Genomic DNA, 18,454 nt, shown 5'->3' with positions numbered 1-18,454 from the left:
ATAAAGGATTGAAATATGAAGAGCTTAAACAGTTTAGTCCTATAAATATTTGATAATCGTCACCTTATTCTATGACAAGATGGGATAACAATGACTGCATTAAATTCTCCGAGTTATACACCTCATATACCACCAAGAGCTTTGAGAGAGTATCTCTTATTATTATGCTACCTTACATTCATACACTACTTTTAACTTTAATTTTCATTATCTCAGAAACCTTTCATGTATTGGGACTTCTGAATGAGAGTTTTCTCGAAACCCCCAGTTCGTGAAAAAAGAGGCTTTAAAAATAGACCATATGCTCAGATTTGCATGTCAAGAGGCCAGGGGAAACATTAAGGGAGGGCCTCCGGTTGGCCCTCAAGCGGGAAGCCCAAGGTCAAGCTGACAGGCCCAATTACAAGGGACAAAGCAGTAGCAGCACTGGTCTTGGGAAGGCCAGGAGTGAGATCCAGGATGACCAGATACAGTGAAACGGAACAAGGGGCATGTGTCTGAGGAGGCCAGCTAGAGCCAGGATCAGAGCATTCAAGCGGCAGGAATCAGGAATTAGGAAAAGAAACCCAGAGGTTAGGAGGCCAGAGAAAAATCTAGGCCACATGCAGTTGAAAACCTACCCCAAAGAGCTATGCCACAGCCCTGGGTTAGTGCTAGGAGATCCCCATAAGCCAACAGAAGCTGTTACCTCATAAATCTGAGAATGTAAAACAACAGGAAATTGTTTTCTTTAGGCCATTAATAAACATGGATGTCAGTTACACACTTATTCTGATTTTTCAGATTATTAGTCCTTTTCAAAAGGAAATCATGAAATCATATTCATTGGGCAAATAAAGAATTTAATTTGCTGGGCAGAAAACAGGTGAAACCCTCTTGCTTATAGAGAGTAAACCTCAAGTGTCCTCTGGTCCTGCTTAGTATTAGCATGTAACCACAGCAGACAAAGGTGAGAAACCATGACTGGGCAATGACACCCAGGTGTTTGATGATCTCTTTTAGCAGGCAAGTCTGGGTGAACAAACACCTTGCACAGTGAACTGCACTGCTGGGGTCCTGGAGACGATGGTCCCAACACTCAGAAATCTATCACCTAACAGGACAACAGGATAAACACAAGGAGCTGCTCTCCTGGGGAGAAAGAGTTGCCTCTGCAAGACAGGGACAAGCCAAGGGAACAAACATCCCTTTGCACCTAGACCTCATCATACAGACTTCATATGTACTCAAGTCCTGAGGCAACCACACTGAGGCTTTTCATCCAACGTTTATTCTTTCAACATATTCTTACTTAACATTTATTATGTGCCAGGCTGTGTTCTAAATGCTGGGATACAGCAGGGAGCAAAACAAAGAAAATTCTTGCTCTTAACAGATCTTACATTTACATATTCCATTTCTTCACCAAAAATGCTAAAGAAGGAAAGAAGAAACTTTGGAATTTATTTATGTATGTATGTATGTATGTATGTATGTATGTATTTACGCAGAGAATATGTATGCAAATTAGAGATGCCTAAAGTTACTTCTGCCATTTGTGATTAATTATGAAATTAATTATGAAATTATGAAGTGATTATTCTTTTCATAACAGAATCATGTGGCTTTAGCACTTATCGAAAGAGTCTTGCCATCTTGTTCTTTGTCAAGTGCAAAAATGATTCAGATGAATTTCCTATAGCTCTCATCGTTTACTATCATCTTGAAATATCTAATTAAAGCCCTGGATATCCTGATTCTTGGGAGGTTACACTGGAATAAGGACAGAATTAATTAGGCTGATCACTACCTTAGGAGGCTGCAATAAACTTTTCCTTTTGGAAAATCATGTATCAGGATTATCAGGTTAAATGTGTAAAGCAGAAAACCACAAATAACAATGGCTTAAATACAACAGAAATTTATTCTCCCTCATGTTATAAAAGCTCTAACCATCTTTAGCTGCATTCCAGGCAGCAGAGGGGAGAAAATGAGGAAGGACAGAAGGACAGAAGGACAAAAGGCTACTTTGAGGAGCCTTCCCAGAAGTCCCACCAATATATGGATTTATAGCTCACGGGACAGGATGCCAGGATTTAGTGTGATGGCTATACCCTAGATGCAAAGGAAGTATGATATTTCAGGTGGAGGCACTCCTGCCCCAAATAAGATGAAGGTTCTGCTACTAAGGAAAAGATACATGAGGAGAAAAATAGAGTCTCTAGCACATGGAAAAAGCCTTAATCAGGTGTGTAAATGTAAATACCTTTTAGTATTCCTTTTAACAAGGAGACGAACCCCCTTTAAAATTATATGCACTTCAATAAACTGATTCAAGAAACTAAAATTAAAGAGAAAATAGGCTTATATTGAAAACTTGTTTCTTACATTGGTCTAAAAATAATAAACTAAAAATGAGTGTGAAGATGTAGAACGATTTATGCACTTATAGACTCAAAGGTGAAAACCTCACTGCTTTTTTTAGGTAAGGACAAGACAAGGATATCCATTCACCACCTGTATTTAACATTGTATTAGAGGTCTTAGCTATGATGTAAGGAAAAAAAAATAGGCACAGAATAGAAAGAGGTAAAACATATAAACAAAATATATTTCCTGAGGACATGATCATGCATGTAATAAACCCTAAGGAATCCACAAAAAAGCTGCCAAAAATTATAAACAAAGATAGCAAAATTGCAGGACACAATAGCAATATACATAAATCAACTGCATTTCTATATACCAGCAACAAACAATTGGGATAAAAATTATAAAAACAACTCCATTTAAAATACTATCAAAACCCACAAATACTGAGGAATATATTTAATAAAAGAAATGCAAGGCCTATACACTGAAAATTTAAAAACTGTAAAGGGGAATTAAAAGATTTGCTAAATAAATGTGGAAATACACCATGTTCATGGATTGGAAGACCTGATATTATTAAAATGCTTATATTAGTTATCTATTACTGGATAAAAAATTACTCAAAACCCAGTGGCTTAAAACAATAAGCACTGGTTATACACACAGTTTATAAGGGTCAGAAATCTGAGAGCAGCTTCGTTGGGTGGCTGTGGTTCAAGGTCTCTCACCAGGCCGCAGTCAAGATGTCAGCCTACCTGTGCTCATCTGAAGTTTGACTGGACTAGATGAACTAGAGGATCAGTTTCCAAGGTAGCTCAAAAACACAACTGGCAAGTTAGTGCTGACACACTGCCATGTGACCTCTCCATATCTCTGCTTCACTATCCTTGAGATATGGCAGCTGGTTTCCCCCAGAACAAATGACCTGAGAGGGAGCAAGATGGGACCATCTGTGTCTTTTATGATCTGCTCTTTGGAGTCACACACCATTATTTCTGCCATAGTGAATTGCTAAGGATAGCCCACGCTCTAGGAGGGGAAATTAAACTCCATTTCTTGAATTATAAAAGGATTTGTGGGCACATTTTTAAATTATCACAATGGCAATTCTCCCCAATTGATCTATAGTTTCAGTGCAATCCCAAATAAAATCTTAACTGATTTTTGTTTTGAAGAAATTATAAGCTGATTTAAAAATGCATATGGAAAGTCAATGTTCCAAAAATAGCTAAGCCTGTTTTGAAAAAAAGAACAATGTTGGAAGACTTACATTACCTGATTTCAACTTAACATAAAGCAAAAGTACTCAAGACAATATGTTACTGGCGTAAGGACAGACATATAAATCACTGGGATACAAAAGAAAGCCAGGAAATACACCCACACTAGTCAGCTGACTTTCAACAAAGGTGCCAAGGTAATGAAAAGAGCACTGAGTCTCTTCAACAAATGATGGAATGATGCTAGATATCTGTATGAAAGAAAATAAATCTCAACCTTTACCTCACAAGAATTATTCAGATGGGATCCTGGATGTAAATCTAATAGCAAAAACTACTACATTCTAGAAGAAAATACAGAATAAAATCTTTGTGGCATTGGATTAGCAAAGATTTCTTAAATAAGACATCAACAGCAGAACCTATTTTAAAAATTGAGAACTGAATTAATCAAGATTAAAAACTTTTGTTCACTGAAAGACATAGTTAAGAAAACAAAGAGGCAAGCCATAGACTGGGATAAAATTTTTACAAAATATATCCAACAAAGAGCTTATGTCCAGAATATAAAAATAATTCTTTTAACTCAATTATAAGACAAATGTAACCCAATGAAAAAGTGTGTAAAATATCTGAACAAATACCTCACAAAGGAAGCTATACAAATGTCCAGTAGGCACAAGAAAAGATGTTTGAACCACTAGGTATTACAGAAATGCAAATTAAAGCCACAAGGTATTACTACATGCCAACTAGAATGACTAAAGTTAAAACAACTGACAAGGCCAAGTGTAAGGAAGGATGGAACTCATGTATTGATGGTGGAAATGGAAAATGGTACAGTCACTTGGTAGAATCATACTATATTATTTTATAATGTTAAACATACATCAATCATATAACCCAGCAATTCTCCTCCTAGGTATTCACCAGAGAGAAGTAGAAACCTATCTATGTCCACTGTGTTCATTGTTGAATTTTATTGTATATAAATAACACTTTACTAAATAAAAGGAATAAAAGAAGTTTTCCTAAGAAAGTGAATGTGAAGATCTAGAAAGATCTAGACATCTCCAGATACATAAAAATCTTTTTTTTCTATTTTATAAGAGGAAGGACTTTAGCAGACTAAAAACAATCTTTAGTAACAAAAACTTCTAGTGTCTTGAAAATTTCTCAGCTAACATGAGAACTTTTTGATAATATGCTATGCCATTGTTTATAATTAATAAATTCAAAATCACATGCATTGATTTACCATAGTCCTTTCCCACAGATTATCATCAAGATAGAAGAGAAATATCAACACAATCAGTCCCAAAGATGAAGGAACATTGGATGCTTCTATTAAAAAAAACACACACACCAAAAAACAGTTTAAAGAGATAACCAAAACTGACTGAAGACCTTCCATCTCTTGATAGAAAAACAACATGAAGACCCTGTGGGAAAATGCTCTGTGCTGCAACCGCCATGATAATCTACCAGTGATCATCTAAAATTTAAAAGTATGGGTGTTTTCTTGGTAACCTTGTCCTTATCTTCCTCTTTGACCAGCAGCACTGTTGAACAAGGTTAATGTATTTTAAATCATCCTTTAAACTTTTTCAAAGCCATTTTTAATTTCATTTTCTTATACATGATAATGCCAGAAACAAGGCAATGAACTGTTTGTTGAAAGGTGGGGACTGAGCTGCACTTTTCATCCATTATATGGAGAACCAGTTAAATATCCTGTTCCTAGAAGAGCAAATATAGCTATATGCTGGATTCTTCACATCAGGAGGTTAGTAGAGTCTGTCAATGGGATAACGTTTTCTTGGATATTGGTCAGCCCACAAAATTCATAACAAAGGCTACAGAAAGTTGAGATGTGCCTTTTGGTACCTCTGGGTACTTTTAAAATTTCTTCATATCCAGGATCTCCCTCCAGAATCCTGTCTACACTGATGATGAACAGGGCCTCATCTTAGTGGTGTAGTGAAGGGAAGATCTAAGAATAGCTTTGTATGTGTCTTGTGGTTGAAAGAGACATGGATGAGCACCTTGAAAGGTACTGTGAGAGGCAATGGACCCATGGACTGGGACCAGAACACCTGGCCTTTGGTCCTGTGACATCATATATCAGTTGTACAATCTGAACTTCAGCCGCCCCATCTCTGAAATCTTTATAATGGGAAGCCCAGTTTCTCTACCACAGTAGAGATTGTGTCAAGAACCTAGTAAGGCAGTACACACTGAAAGCACCCTGACAATCACAAAGTATTACAGTGTTTTATAGCACAGAAATTATTTTGTGAATTTTGTGAATAGTGAATTTTGAAATTCTGTAATTATTTATAGGATATAGATAAAATATCAGACATTGTGCTACGCACTGGGGAAGATAAAGAATAGTGTATAATTCCTAAATTCAAAGACAGGGCTGACTCAGAAAAAGCTTCAGAGTCAGGACTTAAATAAGTAAGATTTTGCTAGGAAAAGAAGAGATCTAATGGTGAAAGAAGGGATATAGTTGGAAGAAACGGCACGTGGTCATACAAAGCTACCTCTTAAGAGCATAAACACTAACGCTAGAAGACCTGCATTTGAATTGTCTTCATTCCTTACTAGCTTGTATTCTTAGCAAATCACTTAATCCTCTGTGCCTTGGTTTCATCTATAAAATGAGGATAATAGTCATCAGGTTTTTATAAATACTAATTAAGATCATATTTATAAAGTGCTTAGAAAAGAGCTGTATTAGTCTGCTTTCTCTAGGCTATTCTATGGTAACAAATGATCCTGAATTTCAGCAGCTTACAGCATTCTCATTCATCTTACATGTTGGCCATAGCCATGCTCCATGTGTCTCCTTCATTCCGAGGTCTGGGCTGAAGAAGTAGCTTCTATCTGGCACATGCTTTTCTCACGGCAAAGGGACAGAGGAATGGTGGAATCGTGCGGCGGCTCTTAAAACTTCTGCTTGAGAAGCATTCATCATTTCTGCTCATGTTTTAGTGGCTAATGTACGTCACAGAGTAAAGCGTGATGGTAACAGATCACACAGAGGCCCTATAGGGAGGCCCCAGGAGAGAGGGGCAGCAAATATTCTGAACAAAAATATTTGTTTGAACAAATAATATCATCTACCACAAGTACATGGTACATAGTAACTGCCACGTGTTTGTTAAAGAAAAATTAGTGACTGGACAATGGCACAGATCCTGAGACAGGACAAGGTGTTCAGAAAGAGTCAAACTTAGTGTCTCTGAAGTATATGGTACATAGGGATTAGATTGGTACATGAGGAGGCCAAATTCTGAAAGCCTTTGAAAAGAGGCTAGGGGAGCGTCTGGGTGGCTCGGTCCATTAAGCGTCTGTCTTCAGCCTCCAGGGATTGAGCCCCACATCAGGCTCCCTACTCAGCAGGGAGTCTGTTTCTCCCTCTCCCTCTGCCCTTCCCCCTGCTCATGTTCTTTCTCTCTCTCTCTTTCAAATAAATAAATAAAATCATTAAAAAAATGAAAAGATGCTAGGTTTTCACCTATAGGTAAAAGATGAGTTGCAGCAATAAAAATTTTATACCTGTATCTTATAGGGTACTTCTGTGACAGCTTTATCAAGATACTGTAAATAATAATTTCATTTATTCTGCACGGAACATGGAAAAATTAAAGTCTACTGGTCACTCCCTCCCTGTGGATACCTGTCTAACAGGACATTCGTACTGTCAGCCCTGGACTGAGTTACAACTGTCATGCCATGGCAGAGGACAGTAGGTTTCTTTCAGTAGGTCATGGCTACCTGTGGTCGGGATGGAGGATGGGGGCAGAGAGAGGACAGGAAGGAGAGGGGGCTAAGAGGGAAGGAACGAATGAGAGAGAGAAAATGTGTGTGTGTGATGTGAGATGGACTAATAGGCACTCCATTTGGTGTCGGAATTATAAATGCCACATTGACTATAAGAAGGTGAAAGCACCCTCTACATCTGGATGTTTCCTGGGAAGTCACTGCTGTCTTTCCACTACTATGAGTGGCCTTCCACAAGCCCAGCCAACCTCACAGCTCCAACCAGCCTTGACTTCCTTCCATTACATCTGTCATTTCAATGAACTGAGGGAACTAATCTTAATCCCTAAAGTTCAACTGAAAACCTCAGGCATCAGATGAGTTATCTGACCCACTCTACTGTACCGTTCTTTGGTCAATCCAGAGAAGAAAGATAAGAGAAGAAAAAAAAGGAAAAGGAAGCATGGAGAGAAGAAAAAGACATGAAAAGCAGGGGAAGGACCAGAGGACCCAACATATCATTCTTCACCACAGAGCAGTCAGGGCTCTAAAACTTACTCCACACAAGTTTGGATTTCCACAGATTATGCAAGCTCCATAAGCTTCCCCCGTACTGTTACACCATGACTTGGAAAGCCAACCAACACATGGTTCTGTTCGATGCTTTGTCTTTTACAGCTATCATAAGACAATATTTTATATTTTTTCCTTAAAACTACTGTGGATGGAAGAGAAAAAAGCAATCATAGCCCACACATGAGGCATCCTGACTCCTACAAGATTGCTCACTTTTCCCTTCCTCTTTTTTGATTTACAAACCCTAATAAAACTCCTGTAATTTCAGACCGTCGTGAAGTTTTTTGTTTAAAAAGCTTTAAAGATCCCCACTGCCTACAGAAAAAAATACAAACTCAAACCACATTCAGACTCCTAAATAATCTGGTGTCAATCTATGTTTCTAATCTTGTTATTGGGTAGGACAGATTTTTTTTTTTTTTTTACATTAAGGTTGCTTGATCACGAGATAATCAAAGTCTGATATATTCTACAGAACAGGGAATGAATGCAGGAAATGGGTAGGCTGTGAAGGGGAGTTCAAGGCGAGAAGCCTGGAGTCTGAGAAATACAGGCCTGTCTGTTAACTCACCCCCAAACAGATTGAAAGAAGACCAAAAGATGATAAATATGTGAATTGTAAAAAGAAAATTGGCAAAAGCATGCTCTTTCTGTTTTAATCATTCCAGAATCAGCTCAGGCCTGAGACTTCAACTTTTGAGAATTAGGGTACATCCCAGCGGTAATGATTCACTACTATGATTCATAAAATGGCAGAAAATGAAGAAGTGCAGGGATATGGAGAGCCCAAAGGCTCTCTGCAGAACCACAAAAAGAACTTAAATACAGTTCAGTAAGTAAGCAACACATTCTTTACGGAAAAGAAGTATTAATGTGTAAGAAGATGAGAGAACTTGTGACTATGTGAAGAGTGCCCCCGATTTTTGAAGGTCTCTTACCAAAGACACTGAGAAGAACAGTCACACACAATAATGAGAGGATAGCAGAAGCAGACAGATATGAACATCTTTGAAGTTCATGCTTAATTGAGACATTTCCCTTGGCTGCTGTCGCCAAGCTTTCCAATTACAATTTTCCAATCTTTCATGGAAACAGTTGTATTTTAAATATTAAATGGTGGTATTAAAAACCAGAATTGCCAAAGGAAGAAGGACACAACATAAAACACATATCAGTGATACATGTGAGTAATCTCAAAGGACTCTTTAAGTAAACCTGAATGCCCCTTACCTTTCTGGCAGCAGGTAGACTCACAGATCACGAAATGGAACTCAAGAGGGACAGCGGTCCCAGGCAACTAACTTAGTGTTGCCCCTGGTAAACTAAACACCTTCCCCCTCTCAATCCAGGAAAAAAATTTAGTCCTCATTCTTCTCTGACATAACTGAACAGAAAGTGGGCTCCTATCCAGTAGGTACTGTCCTGACTATAATCTATAACCTCTCTCCTTTCAATCAGTGAGGTATTTTATTATTTTTTAAAAATATTTTATTTATTTGAGAGAGAGAGTGACAGAGTACAAGCAGTGGTGGTGGGGAGCACGGGGAGCAGAGGGCGAAGCAGACTCCTTGCTGAGGAGGGAGCCAGATGTGGGACTCGATCCCAGGACCCTGGGATCATGACCTGAGCCGAAGGCAGATGCTTAACCGACTGAGCCACTCAGGTGCCCTAATCAGTGAGGTTATTTTAAAGTTATATATTCAGAAACATTTATAATCATGGAAGAATAAGTGACACAAGGAGAGATAAAAACTAGCTTAACCAAAATAAATCCACCACTAACTAAATAAAATAAATCCAAAGTTGGCAGCTTTCCAGAAAAGCATGAGTAAAGTTGGTGGTTTCTATGACAGCAGATACACATGACTTATGTTTTACACAAATGTCTTTTTTTAAAAAGCTCTTTCTCTTAAAAAACACGTAATTGCCAGATTGAAATAAAATCACTTCCTTAACACACGCAGTATGTCAGGAGAACTATTGGTTTCAATGCTGAAACGTGAAATTTCATTAGCAGGTTTCCTAACATTCTCCCAGAACACTGAATACCATCTGTGCATTTCTTTTTGATAGTAAGAATTTTTATTTTCTTTTTAGTATTTTATTTAGCATTAAAAAAAAGGGAAGTCACTTGATATACATGGGGAGAGGAGAAGTCACGTTGAGCAAGAGACATCTGGGACAAGCTGTGGCTTTGTGGATCTCAACTCTGATTCTATAATCAGTAGTGTGTAAACTGAACATTCACAAATAATTTTAATATCCTTCTTTATAATTATCCTTATCTAAAGTGTACTATATTAAATATTACATAAAAACATGGTTTTCTGGAAAGGTCAGAAATAAAATATTCATTAAGTTCAAAACAAGTACCAACATTATTGTATAACATAAAGGAAAACTGGCTGTGATTATCACTGATATTAATCATTGTAAGTAAATATAGTATCATCTAATTATGATAGAATAATAATAACCAAACTGATATGAAGATTTATTAGATTTGTGTTCATAGTAGGTCAACATTGGCTGAATTAATTACTGTAAAAAGTGAAATTTCAATTGGCTCAGAGGAATTCATTAATAAGGGGATTATTTAAATGCTAAACTCTGGGAATTATATTCCAAATACTGTGCAATTCTACTTACACTTCTTAAGGGATTTTTATGTTAAAAATTCGTTATTGGGGTGCCTGGGTGGCTCAGTCAGTTAAACATCTGACTCCTGATTTCCGCTCAGGTCATGATCTCAAGGTTGTGAGATCGGGTCCCGTGTTGGGTTCCATGCTGGGCGTGGAGCCTGCTTAAGATTCTCTCTCTCCCTCTCTCTCTGCCCTACCCCCATCCCTCTCTAAAAAACAAAACAAAACTGTTACACTTCTGATTCTTAAAAAAAAATTCAACAATTCCATATATATCACCCAGTGCTCATCATGACAAGACAACTGAAACTAATATAATACTGTATGTTACTTATACTGGAATTAAAATAAAAACTTAATTTAAAAAAAAGCAAAAAAAAATTTAAACAAGCACCTACCTGTTAAGCATGTGTACTGAAAAATACTCTGACCACAACATGCATATTTTAGATTTTAAAAAAACTACAAAGAGATGAAAAAGTACAGCCTCCAATTCTAGAGCAATGAATGTCACAAAATGAAACTTTCTAAGGTGATGGGAAGCACTTACTTTAAAACCAGGAGACTGAAAACAAGAGAAATAAAATGGAATGACTTAAAGCAAATGTCACATAATGATTATTAAAGAAGGGTTTGGATAATAAGACCCAATCAATCAATAGTAACCTAATACAGTGAAATAGAATTATAGTCTGGTACTTCTCAAATTCTTGAATCTTTAGGAAAACATCCAAAACGGGGCTCAAGACCATTCACTGCTAAGGGAAACAAAATGCATCATGAAAGAAACAGACTGTCACGCTGCTCTCATTATGAAAGCAATGAGCTATCTATTTACTGTTTGCAGCTGGTGAAATAGCTGTTAATCAAGCTGGCAGCTCAAGTGGGAAGAGATTAGGCTGGGGAGAGCCTGGCGACAGTGCCGCACAGACTCGGTCTGACCCCACACAGTCACCAAGTAACGACAAAGTCTTAGGAACACCAAGTGGCTTGGATGGTTGGAAGACCACATAATGTAGGTCAGCTCTGTGGTTCTAAAGGCCAATCAGGTATCTGATCAGAACGTGGGCCGGCAGCCTGGAGAACGAAGGACCAAGTTGTATATGAAAAGAATGAACACAGAAAAGAAATCATACAGAGCATATAAAGGAAGGAGAGAAGAGAGCAGGCCTAAACTAATGACACAAGGGCCCCAATCCCACTCACCACGAAATCGTGGTAACTCACTTACAGTGTCTGCAGGGGAGGGCACATTATTTCCAAACCCTTCCCCTGCGAGGTTATACATACCACCATGAATCCCTTCTGCAATTTTCTTAGTCTTTCCCAAGGAAAAAATTAAAACTATATTCCATACACACTGATTATATACTTATTTTTATATAAATTTGGGAGTGCAAATTTCCATAATCATAAATGAAAAATAAAGCTCAACTTCATGTTCTAGATTTCTTTTTAAATATCTCATACACTCATTAGAGTTTAACACAAATGCTTAATGAAATAAAATAATTAAATTAAGTTAAATTTAAAAGAGCAGCAGGGGGATGGGTGGGCTAAAGACATTCTAGCACACGCGTGAGGATGACGCCCAGCCCTTCAGCTCATGCCTGCTGCCTTCCCTGGCCACACACCTGACTTTCCATTTCGCCTTATCTTTCCCTTGCACGACAATGTCTCTTTACAAAACAAATAGAACATCTCTTGTTATTTTTAGTAAATTCAACTTCATTTTTTGGTCATTTTTTTCCTACTATGAGTTCGACTATTAAAGTAATTTTTAAAAACACAAACAAGAAACTCAGCTAAAGCTTTCATCAAAATTACCTTGAAAACAGACAAACTGGCCCCTTTGCATTAATAAGGGAGCAGCATGGAGATGGAACTGACATGGTTAAAAGAAAGTTGGAGACAACTGAATGTGACCCAAACCCAAACATGACATTTTTCTTAAAGTTCCTTCAGAAAAGAGAGAGAGTAGGGGGAGGGGAAATCACACTTACAAGTCCACTTATGGCTACAATCCAGATGTAGGAACCAGAGGTGAAAAGCTATAAAAGAAAAAAAAGGCAACTAAAAATGAAATTCAACTGCCAGTCAGAGCATACTTTTATTTTATATAACTACAGTGATAACCATTGAAGTACTAATCATATATCTCTTAATGTAAACAAGTAGAAAATTAATAAATATCAATTCTGTCAGCCAAAAGAAAATAATATATTATTTTTTTCTTTTTTTAACCAAGCTCTCAGCCTTTCCATAGCCAAAGACAGACTGGTTGAACCTGGCCCACTCCCGTCAAAGAAAAATAAGTGAAATTCAAGCATATTCTTCTTTACAAATGGACGTTAATTGATTTAAACAAAGTAAAATATCACATACAAAGAAATTATTACAATCAACAACATACAAAATATGCAGTCACCGTCCCATGCTTGGTGTTGAGTAATGACAAGTAATAGTAGTCTACATAATTCTCTCATTTTAATTTCTCATCACTGTGACTCTAAATTTAGATGAGCAGACTTCTGCAAGCATACAGGGCCATGTCCAATGCTACTCTGCTTAACTGTTGTTACTCTCATTCCAGTTTACTCAGAGAAGTTCACTAACTCAGTTACTTAGCAAACTAAATAATGATACCAAAGTTAATTAATGCAGAAGTAATCAGAATTAGGTTTCATAAAATCTCTCCCTTTGTTTTCTAAATCATTTACATATGAGAATTGTGCTTAGGGTAAAAAAAAAAAAAAAAAAAAGTTGTAAGACATTCAAAGTGTTCCTGAAAGAAAGAAAAGATCTAGAGCCTACTGTTTGTTCATATTTAGATCTTCAGATTGGAAGTATAAGGACTTCTGCTCCTAGAGAAAGAAGCAGAACCAGAGGTTAACTGCAGATACTATGCTAGATGAAAACCTCAAAGTTCTGCACATTTATCAGGGATACATAAAAAAAGATCCATAAAAAGAAGGCAGATATAGAAGTAAGAGATGACAAAGCACAGGCAAAAAAGGAGGTTGACGAATTTTGTTCTTAGTGCTACCTCATGTAGAAAGGAGCACTGGTTGCAAATTTAAATTTAATCCCTTGATCTAAAATTTAATCCTTTTTAAAGAAGATGTGGTATATATAAATACAATGGAATATTACTCAGCTGTCAAAAAATGAAATCTTTAGGTCTGTGATTCATCAGTCTTACACAATACACAGCGCTCACCATAGCACATACCCTCCCCAGTGTCCATCCCCCAGCCACCCCATCCCTCCCACCCCCTCCACTCCAGCAACCCTCAGTTTGTTTCCTGAGATTAAGAGTCTCTTATGGTTTGTCTCCCTCTCTGGTTTCAGTCTTGTTTCATTTTTTCCTCTCTTCCCCTATGATCCTCTGCCTTGTTTCTCAAATTCCATATATCAGTGAGATCATATGATAACTGTCTTTCTCTGATTGACTTATTTCACTTAGCCTAATACCCTCTAGTTCCATCCAGGTCGTTACAAATGGCAAGATTTCATTTTTTGATGGCTGCATAATATTCCACTGTATATATATAACCACATCTTCTTCATTCATTCATCTGTCGATGGACATCTGGGCTCGTTCCATAGTTCCGCAATTGTGGACATTGCTGCTATAAACATTGGGGTGCAGGCATCCCTTCGGATCACTACATTTGTATCTTTGGGTAAATACCTAGTAGTGCAATTGCTGGGTTGTAGGGTAGCTCTATTTTCAACTTTTTTGAGGAACCTCCATACTGTCTTCCAGAGTGGCTGCACCAGCTCACATTCCTACCAACAGTGTAGGAGGGTTCCCCTTTCTCCGCATCCTCGCCAACATCTGTTGTTTCCTTACTTGTTAATTTTAGCCATTCTGACTGGTGTGAGTCAGGTGGTATCTCATTGTGGTTTTGACTTGTATTTCCCTGATGCTGAGGGATGTGGAGCATTTTTTCATGTGTCTGTTGGCCATTTGGATGTCTTCTTTGCAGAAATGTCTGCTCGTGTCTTCTGCCCATTTCTTGATTGGATTATTTGTTCCTTAAGTGTTGAGTTTGATAAGTTCTTTACAGATTTTGGATACTAGCCCTTTATCTGATATGTCATTTGCAGAAAAATGAGATCTTGCCGTCTGCAAAGACATGGATGGAACTAGAGGGTATTATACTAAGCAAAATAAATCAATCACGGAAAGATAATTATATGATTTCACTCATATGTGGAATTTAAGAAACAAAACAGAGGAGCATAAAGAAGGGAGGGGAAAAATAAAACAAGACATAATCGGAGAGGGAGACAAACCATAAGAAACTATTAACCACAGGAAACAAACTGAGGGTTGCTGGAGTGTAGGGAGGTAGGGAGATGGGAATAAAGGGTGATGGGCATTAAGGAGGGCACGCAATGTAATGAGCACTGGGTGTTACATACAACTGATGAATCACTGAACTCTACCTCTGAAACTAATAAGACACTGTATGTTAATTAATTGAATTTAAATTAAAAAATCAATCCTTTTATCTAGCACGGATGCTTGTTGAGCATAAATGACTCTGAAAATAACAAGGATGAGAATTATGTGGAAAAATATTTTTCCGTAGTCTTATTCTAAAAATATAAGGAATAATAAAATAGGTAACACTTTCTTTTTTGTTGTTTTGTTTTTGTTTGTTTTCAGCTAACACTTTCATAACACTTACTATATGCCAAGCAGTGATCTTAACACTCTTCATATACTGAACTTATGGAATCCTCCTAAATCCCCTACAAAGTAAGTTCTATCATGAACTCTATTTTAACCATGAAAACTGAGAGGTTAAGCAATTTGCTCAATATCAGAGAGCTGGCGGGTGATGGAGCTGGGAGTGTACCCAAGTTGTCTGGCTCCACAGCCCAGTGCTCATGACCTCCATGCTTCCTACACAAGTATAAGAACATATAATTAATTTCATCAATAAAAAATTATTTATTATTATTATTTATTGAGTGTAGTGTCACAAATGAAGCTCTGTGCCTCACCCACTTTATAACTCCCGTGCTGTGTGGACGCAATGGCACTCCGACCGTTTGCTAGGTGGTTTGATACCAAGACTGTTAAGAGTTCTTACTGTTTGATTTAAATTGAAAAAGGTTATGTTCACCAATATCCAGTGCCATTGACCTCTCTCTGCTGAGTTCCAGGCCAAGTGACAGAAGATACATGATTTTCATTTTCTACCTGTAATACTCATCACTTTCCTTTCACTCTCAGAGCTTTTGATGTGAACTTTTATTCTACTGTTTCCTGTGGTACCATGTGTAGCTTGGCCTTTTGATCCACTGTCAATACTCATAACATTCCTTATCCCACACATATCAAACCGGATACTAGTGTCTCTGTCAAACGCTCTCCTCCCTCCCCTTTTAACCTTTGGTATTTCCTCCAACTTGTCTAGTGTGCTGTCAGGTGTTATCAATGGCTCATCTGGGGTGGGTGTTTCCTCGCCACTTTTACAACTGTTTCTCATGAAATGTTTATTCTTCATCTCTCAACCTGCATGCCATTAACTCTCCCTTATCCTTCCTAGTGTTCATATCACCTAATAGCCCCTTTCTGCAGTGTAGTCTTATTACTAGGATTTGCTGAGGCATGTTTACTTTTTTAAAAGATGTTGCAGCAGAAGGCTGAAGCTACAGTAGAAGAGTTCTCTGGACGAGGGGCAGGACACCCAAGTTCTAGTTCTAGCATGGCGCCCATTCGTTTGGGGCTTGGGTCAAGTTATGGAAGGCCTCTGAGCCTCATGTTGACCCTATAGTTCCTTCCAGCTCTAAAGTTACCGAGCTTTAAAGGATGAAAAGTGTTGTTGTATTAATTATGACATTATCGTGGAAAGTCTTTGGTGCCAAGTGGATTTTGGTTTGATTACTTGCTCTGGTAGTTATTTGCTTTGTTACTTTTTTTTTTTTGACAGTGATTTTCCACTTTCTACCTTTCAACTGTTCTCATTTGTTTCCACTTCATACTGTGATTTTTAAAAAGTACTTACACGGAATTGCACAATGCAATTAAAATATTTTCCACTGATACAAATTACAGTGAAAGCTCTTATCAGATTTCTAAAGACTATGAAAGTATTCTAGTACTTTATATACCTTGATGTTCTTGTTCTGTAACACTTCCTTTCAATATTTGATATAGATCATAAAGCCAAACTTATGGGGGAAAAAACCCATTGTTTTCAAGGAGATCAAATGAGAAAAAGAGCCCCCCAAAAAAGATCTGGTTAAAGAAATGTGAACATAAAAATGCATACTGTACCTGTAGTCCCAATATATAAATCAATGTCTTGTTTGTGATGGACAACGGGCCCAGAATTTGTGCCACTTGGATTCTTGGTATGGAGCAGTAAAATGGTACAAATAGAGCAAACACAGGTGCCAGGCTATGCAAACAAATTAAAAAAAAATCATTGTACTATCATACGCAATTTAAAATACCAACAGTAAATATATATTTGAAGTAACACTGCTTACAATTATTTCTGCCTGAAAGCGTGGTCTCAGATATATAAGTTGGTTTCCAATTTGCATCACATTGGAAATAATTTGTACTTCTAGATAACATTTTTATGAAAACTCAAATTATCTAATACTATTGACTCTCCTAGAACTACAGCAAAGTGGTTCAGCATCTACTGATTGTCAGGCATTGGGAGAAAATTTAAAGTTGCTGCTACGTTTTCTTTCCATGAATGTCTTACATCTAATGAAAACGACTGTAACAAAAACAACAAACATCATTAACCATGGTCACATCTCTAAGGCTCATCTCACACTGTCCAATTTTATCACCGTAGCATTTGACACCCTTACCACTCCTGCCTTCCCTTCCTCAAGCCTCTTCCTCCCCCATCTTAAAACCTGTTCTTGCTGGTCCCTCAGATTTCTCCTGCCACTCTTCTTCTACCCTCTCCAGGGCTCCACTATAGGCTCTTCTTCTTGCTCCTTGCATCATCACAAACCCTTCTCCGGCATTGATTATGAAATTGAAGTAAGTTCCCAAACTGTCTGCCTGTCCCTCCCCTTGGTTATGAAACTCAATTTGATACCTTCAACTTGACATACCCAAAAGTCACAAGTGTCTCTCTAAAGTCTTGTTTCTTTCAAATCCATCTCTTAACACTGTTGACACACAAAACACAACTCTGATCATGTCACACGCCCATTTAAAACCCATCCTTCCACAGGCTCCCAGTATCCAGAGAGGAAATGTAAATATTAGCATGAAATAGCAAAGCTTTCCAATTCTTTCTTATTAGTGTAGTTTCCCACACCTGTCTTTCTCTCCCTTCCCCTGACCTGGCCCCTCCCCCAACCTTAACCCCCTGAGACGCTCCCTGGGCACATTAGGCTCTTTTAACTATTCACTGACACAAGTTATTCTTCCAACCTAAATGTCCTTCCCACTTTTCTGCTTAGGAAATACCTACGGTGTATGACAGCTCAGTTCTGTCCCACAGGGATTACTCCAGCTCCTCTGGGTGGCCAGAAGCTCCCTACTTTGCCCTAAAGCCACCACAGTCTCACTGTTGCGGTGAACCAGTGAGTCACCTGGGCACGGTGAGCGAGGCGGTAGTCCAGATACAGGAGCTCCGTCTACATCTCTGAGTAAGGAGGGGTCTCTAATCTCAAGAGAGCAGCTCCAGGACTGCACACTCACATTCCTGCCACAACGAGGAAGGCATCAGGAACGAGGATGGCCTGGACACACACTTGCACCAATTCTTCATTAGACACTTGGCTTCATGACTCAATCTATCTTTCATTTTCCTTTTTTTTTTTTTTTTTTTTTGGTGAATGGCACCAGTACATCTTTACCATAAGAAAAATGCAAGATATGTTCTTACTACCATT

At 37.9% G+C, this 18,454-nt stretch overlaps 1 protein-coding gene across 2 annotated transcripts in view; it reads right to left on the bottom strand.

The window, feature by feature from the left end:
* The window catches only part of UBAC2 (UBA domain containing 2), a 172,604-nt gene that overhangs the window by 46,995 nt on the left and 107,155 nt on the right, over positions 1-18,454 (bottom strand). For both annotated transcript variants that reach the window (XM_008685003.2, XM_008685004.2), the window contains exons 5-6: positions 16,860-16,983; positions 12,565-12,612 (exon numbers count right to left, since the gene is read on the bottom strand). In XM_008685003.2, the coding sequence (XP_008683225.1) occupies positions 12,565-12,612; positions 16,860-16,983 (172 nt within the window). The remainder of the gene's footprint in view (positions 1-12,564; positions 12,613-16,859; positions 16,984-18,454) is intronic.

The sequence above is a fragment of the Ursus maritimus genome, unplaced genomic scaffold (genome assembly GCF_017311325.1).
Source record: "Ursus maritimus isolate PB19 unplaced genomic scaffold, ASM1731132v1 scaffold_10, whole genome shotgun sequence".
Lineage (NCBI taxonomy): Eukaryota > Metazoa > Chordata > Mammalia > Carnivora > Ursidae > Ursus > Ursus maritimus.
The sequence above is the reverse complement of the archived record's forward strand: the minus strand, read 5'-3'. Positions and strand labels throughout refer to the sequence as shown.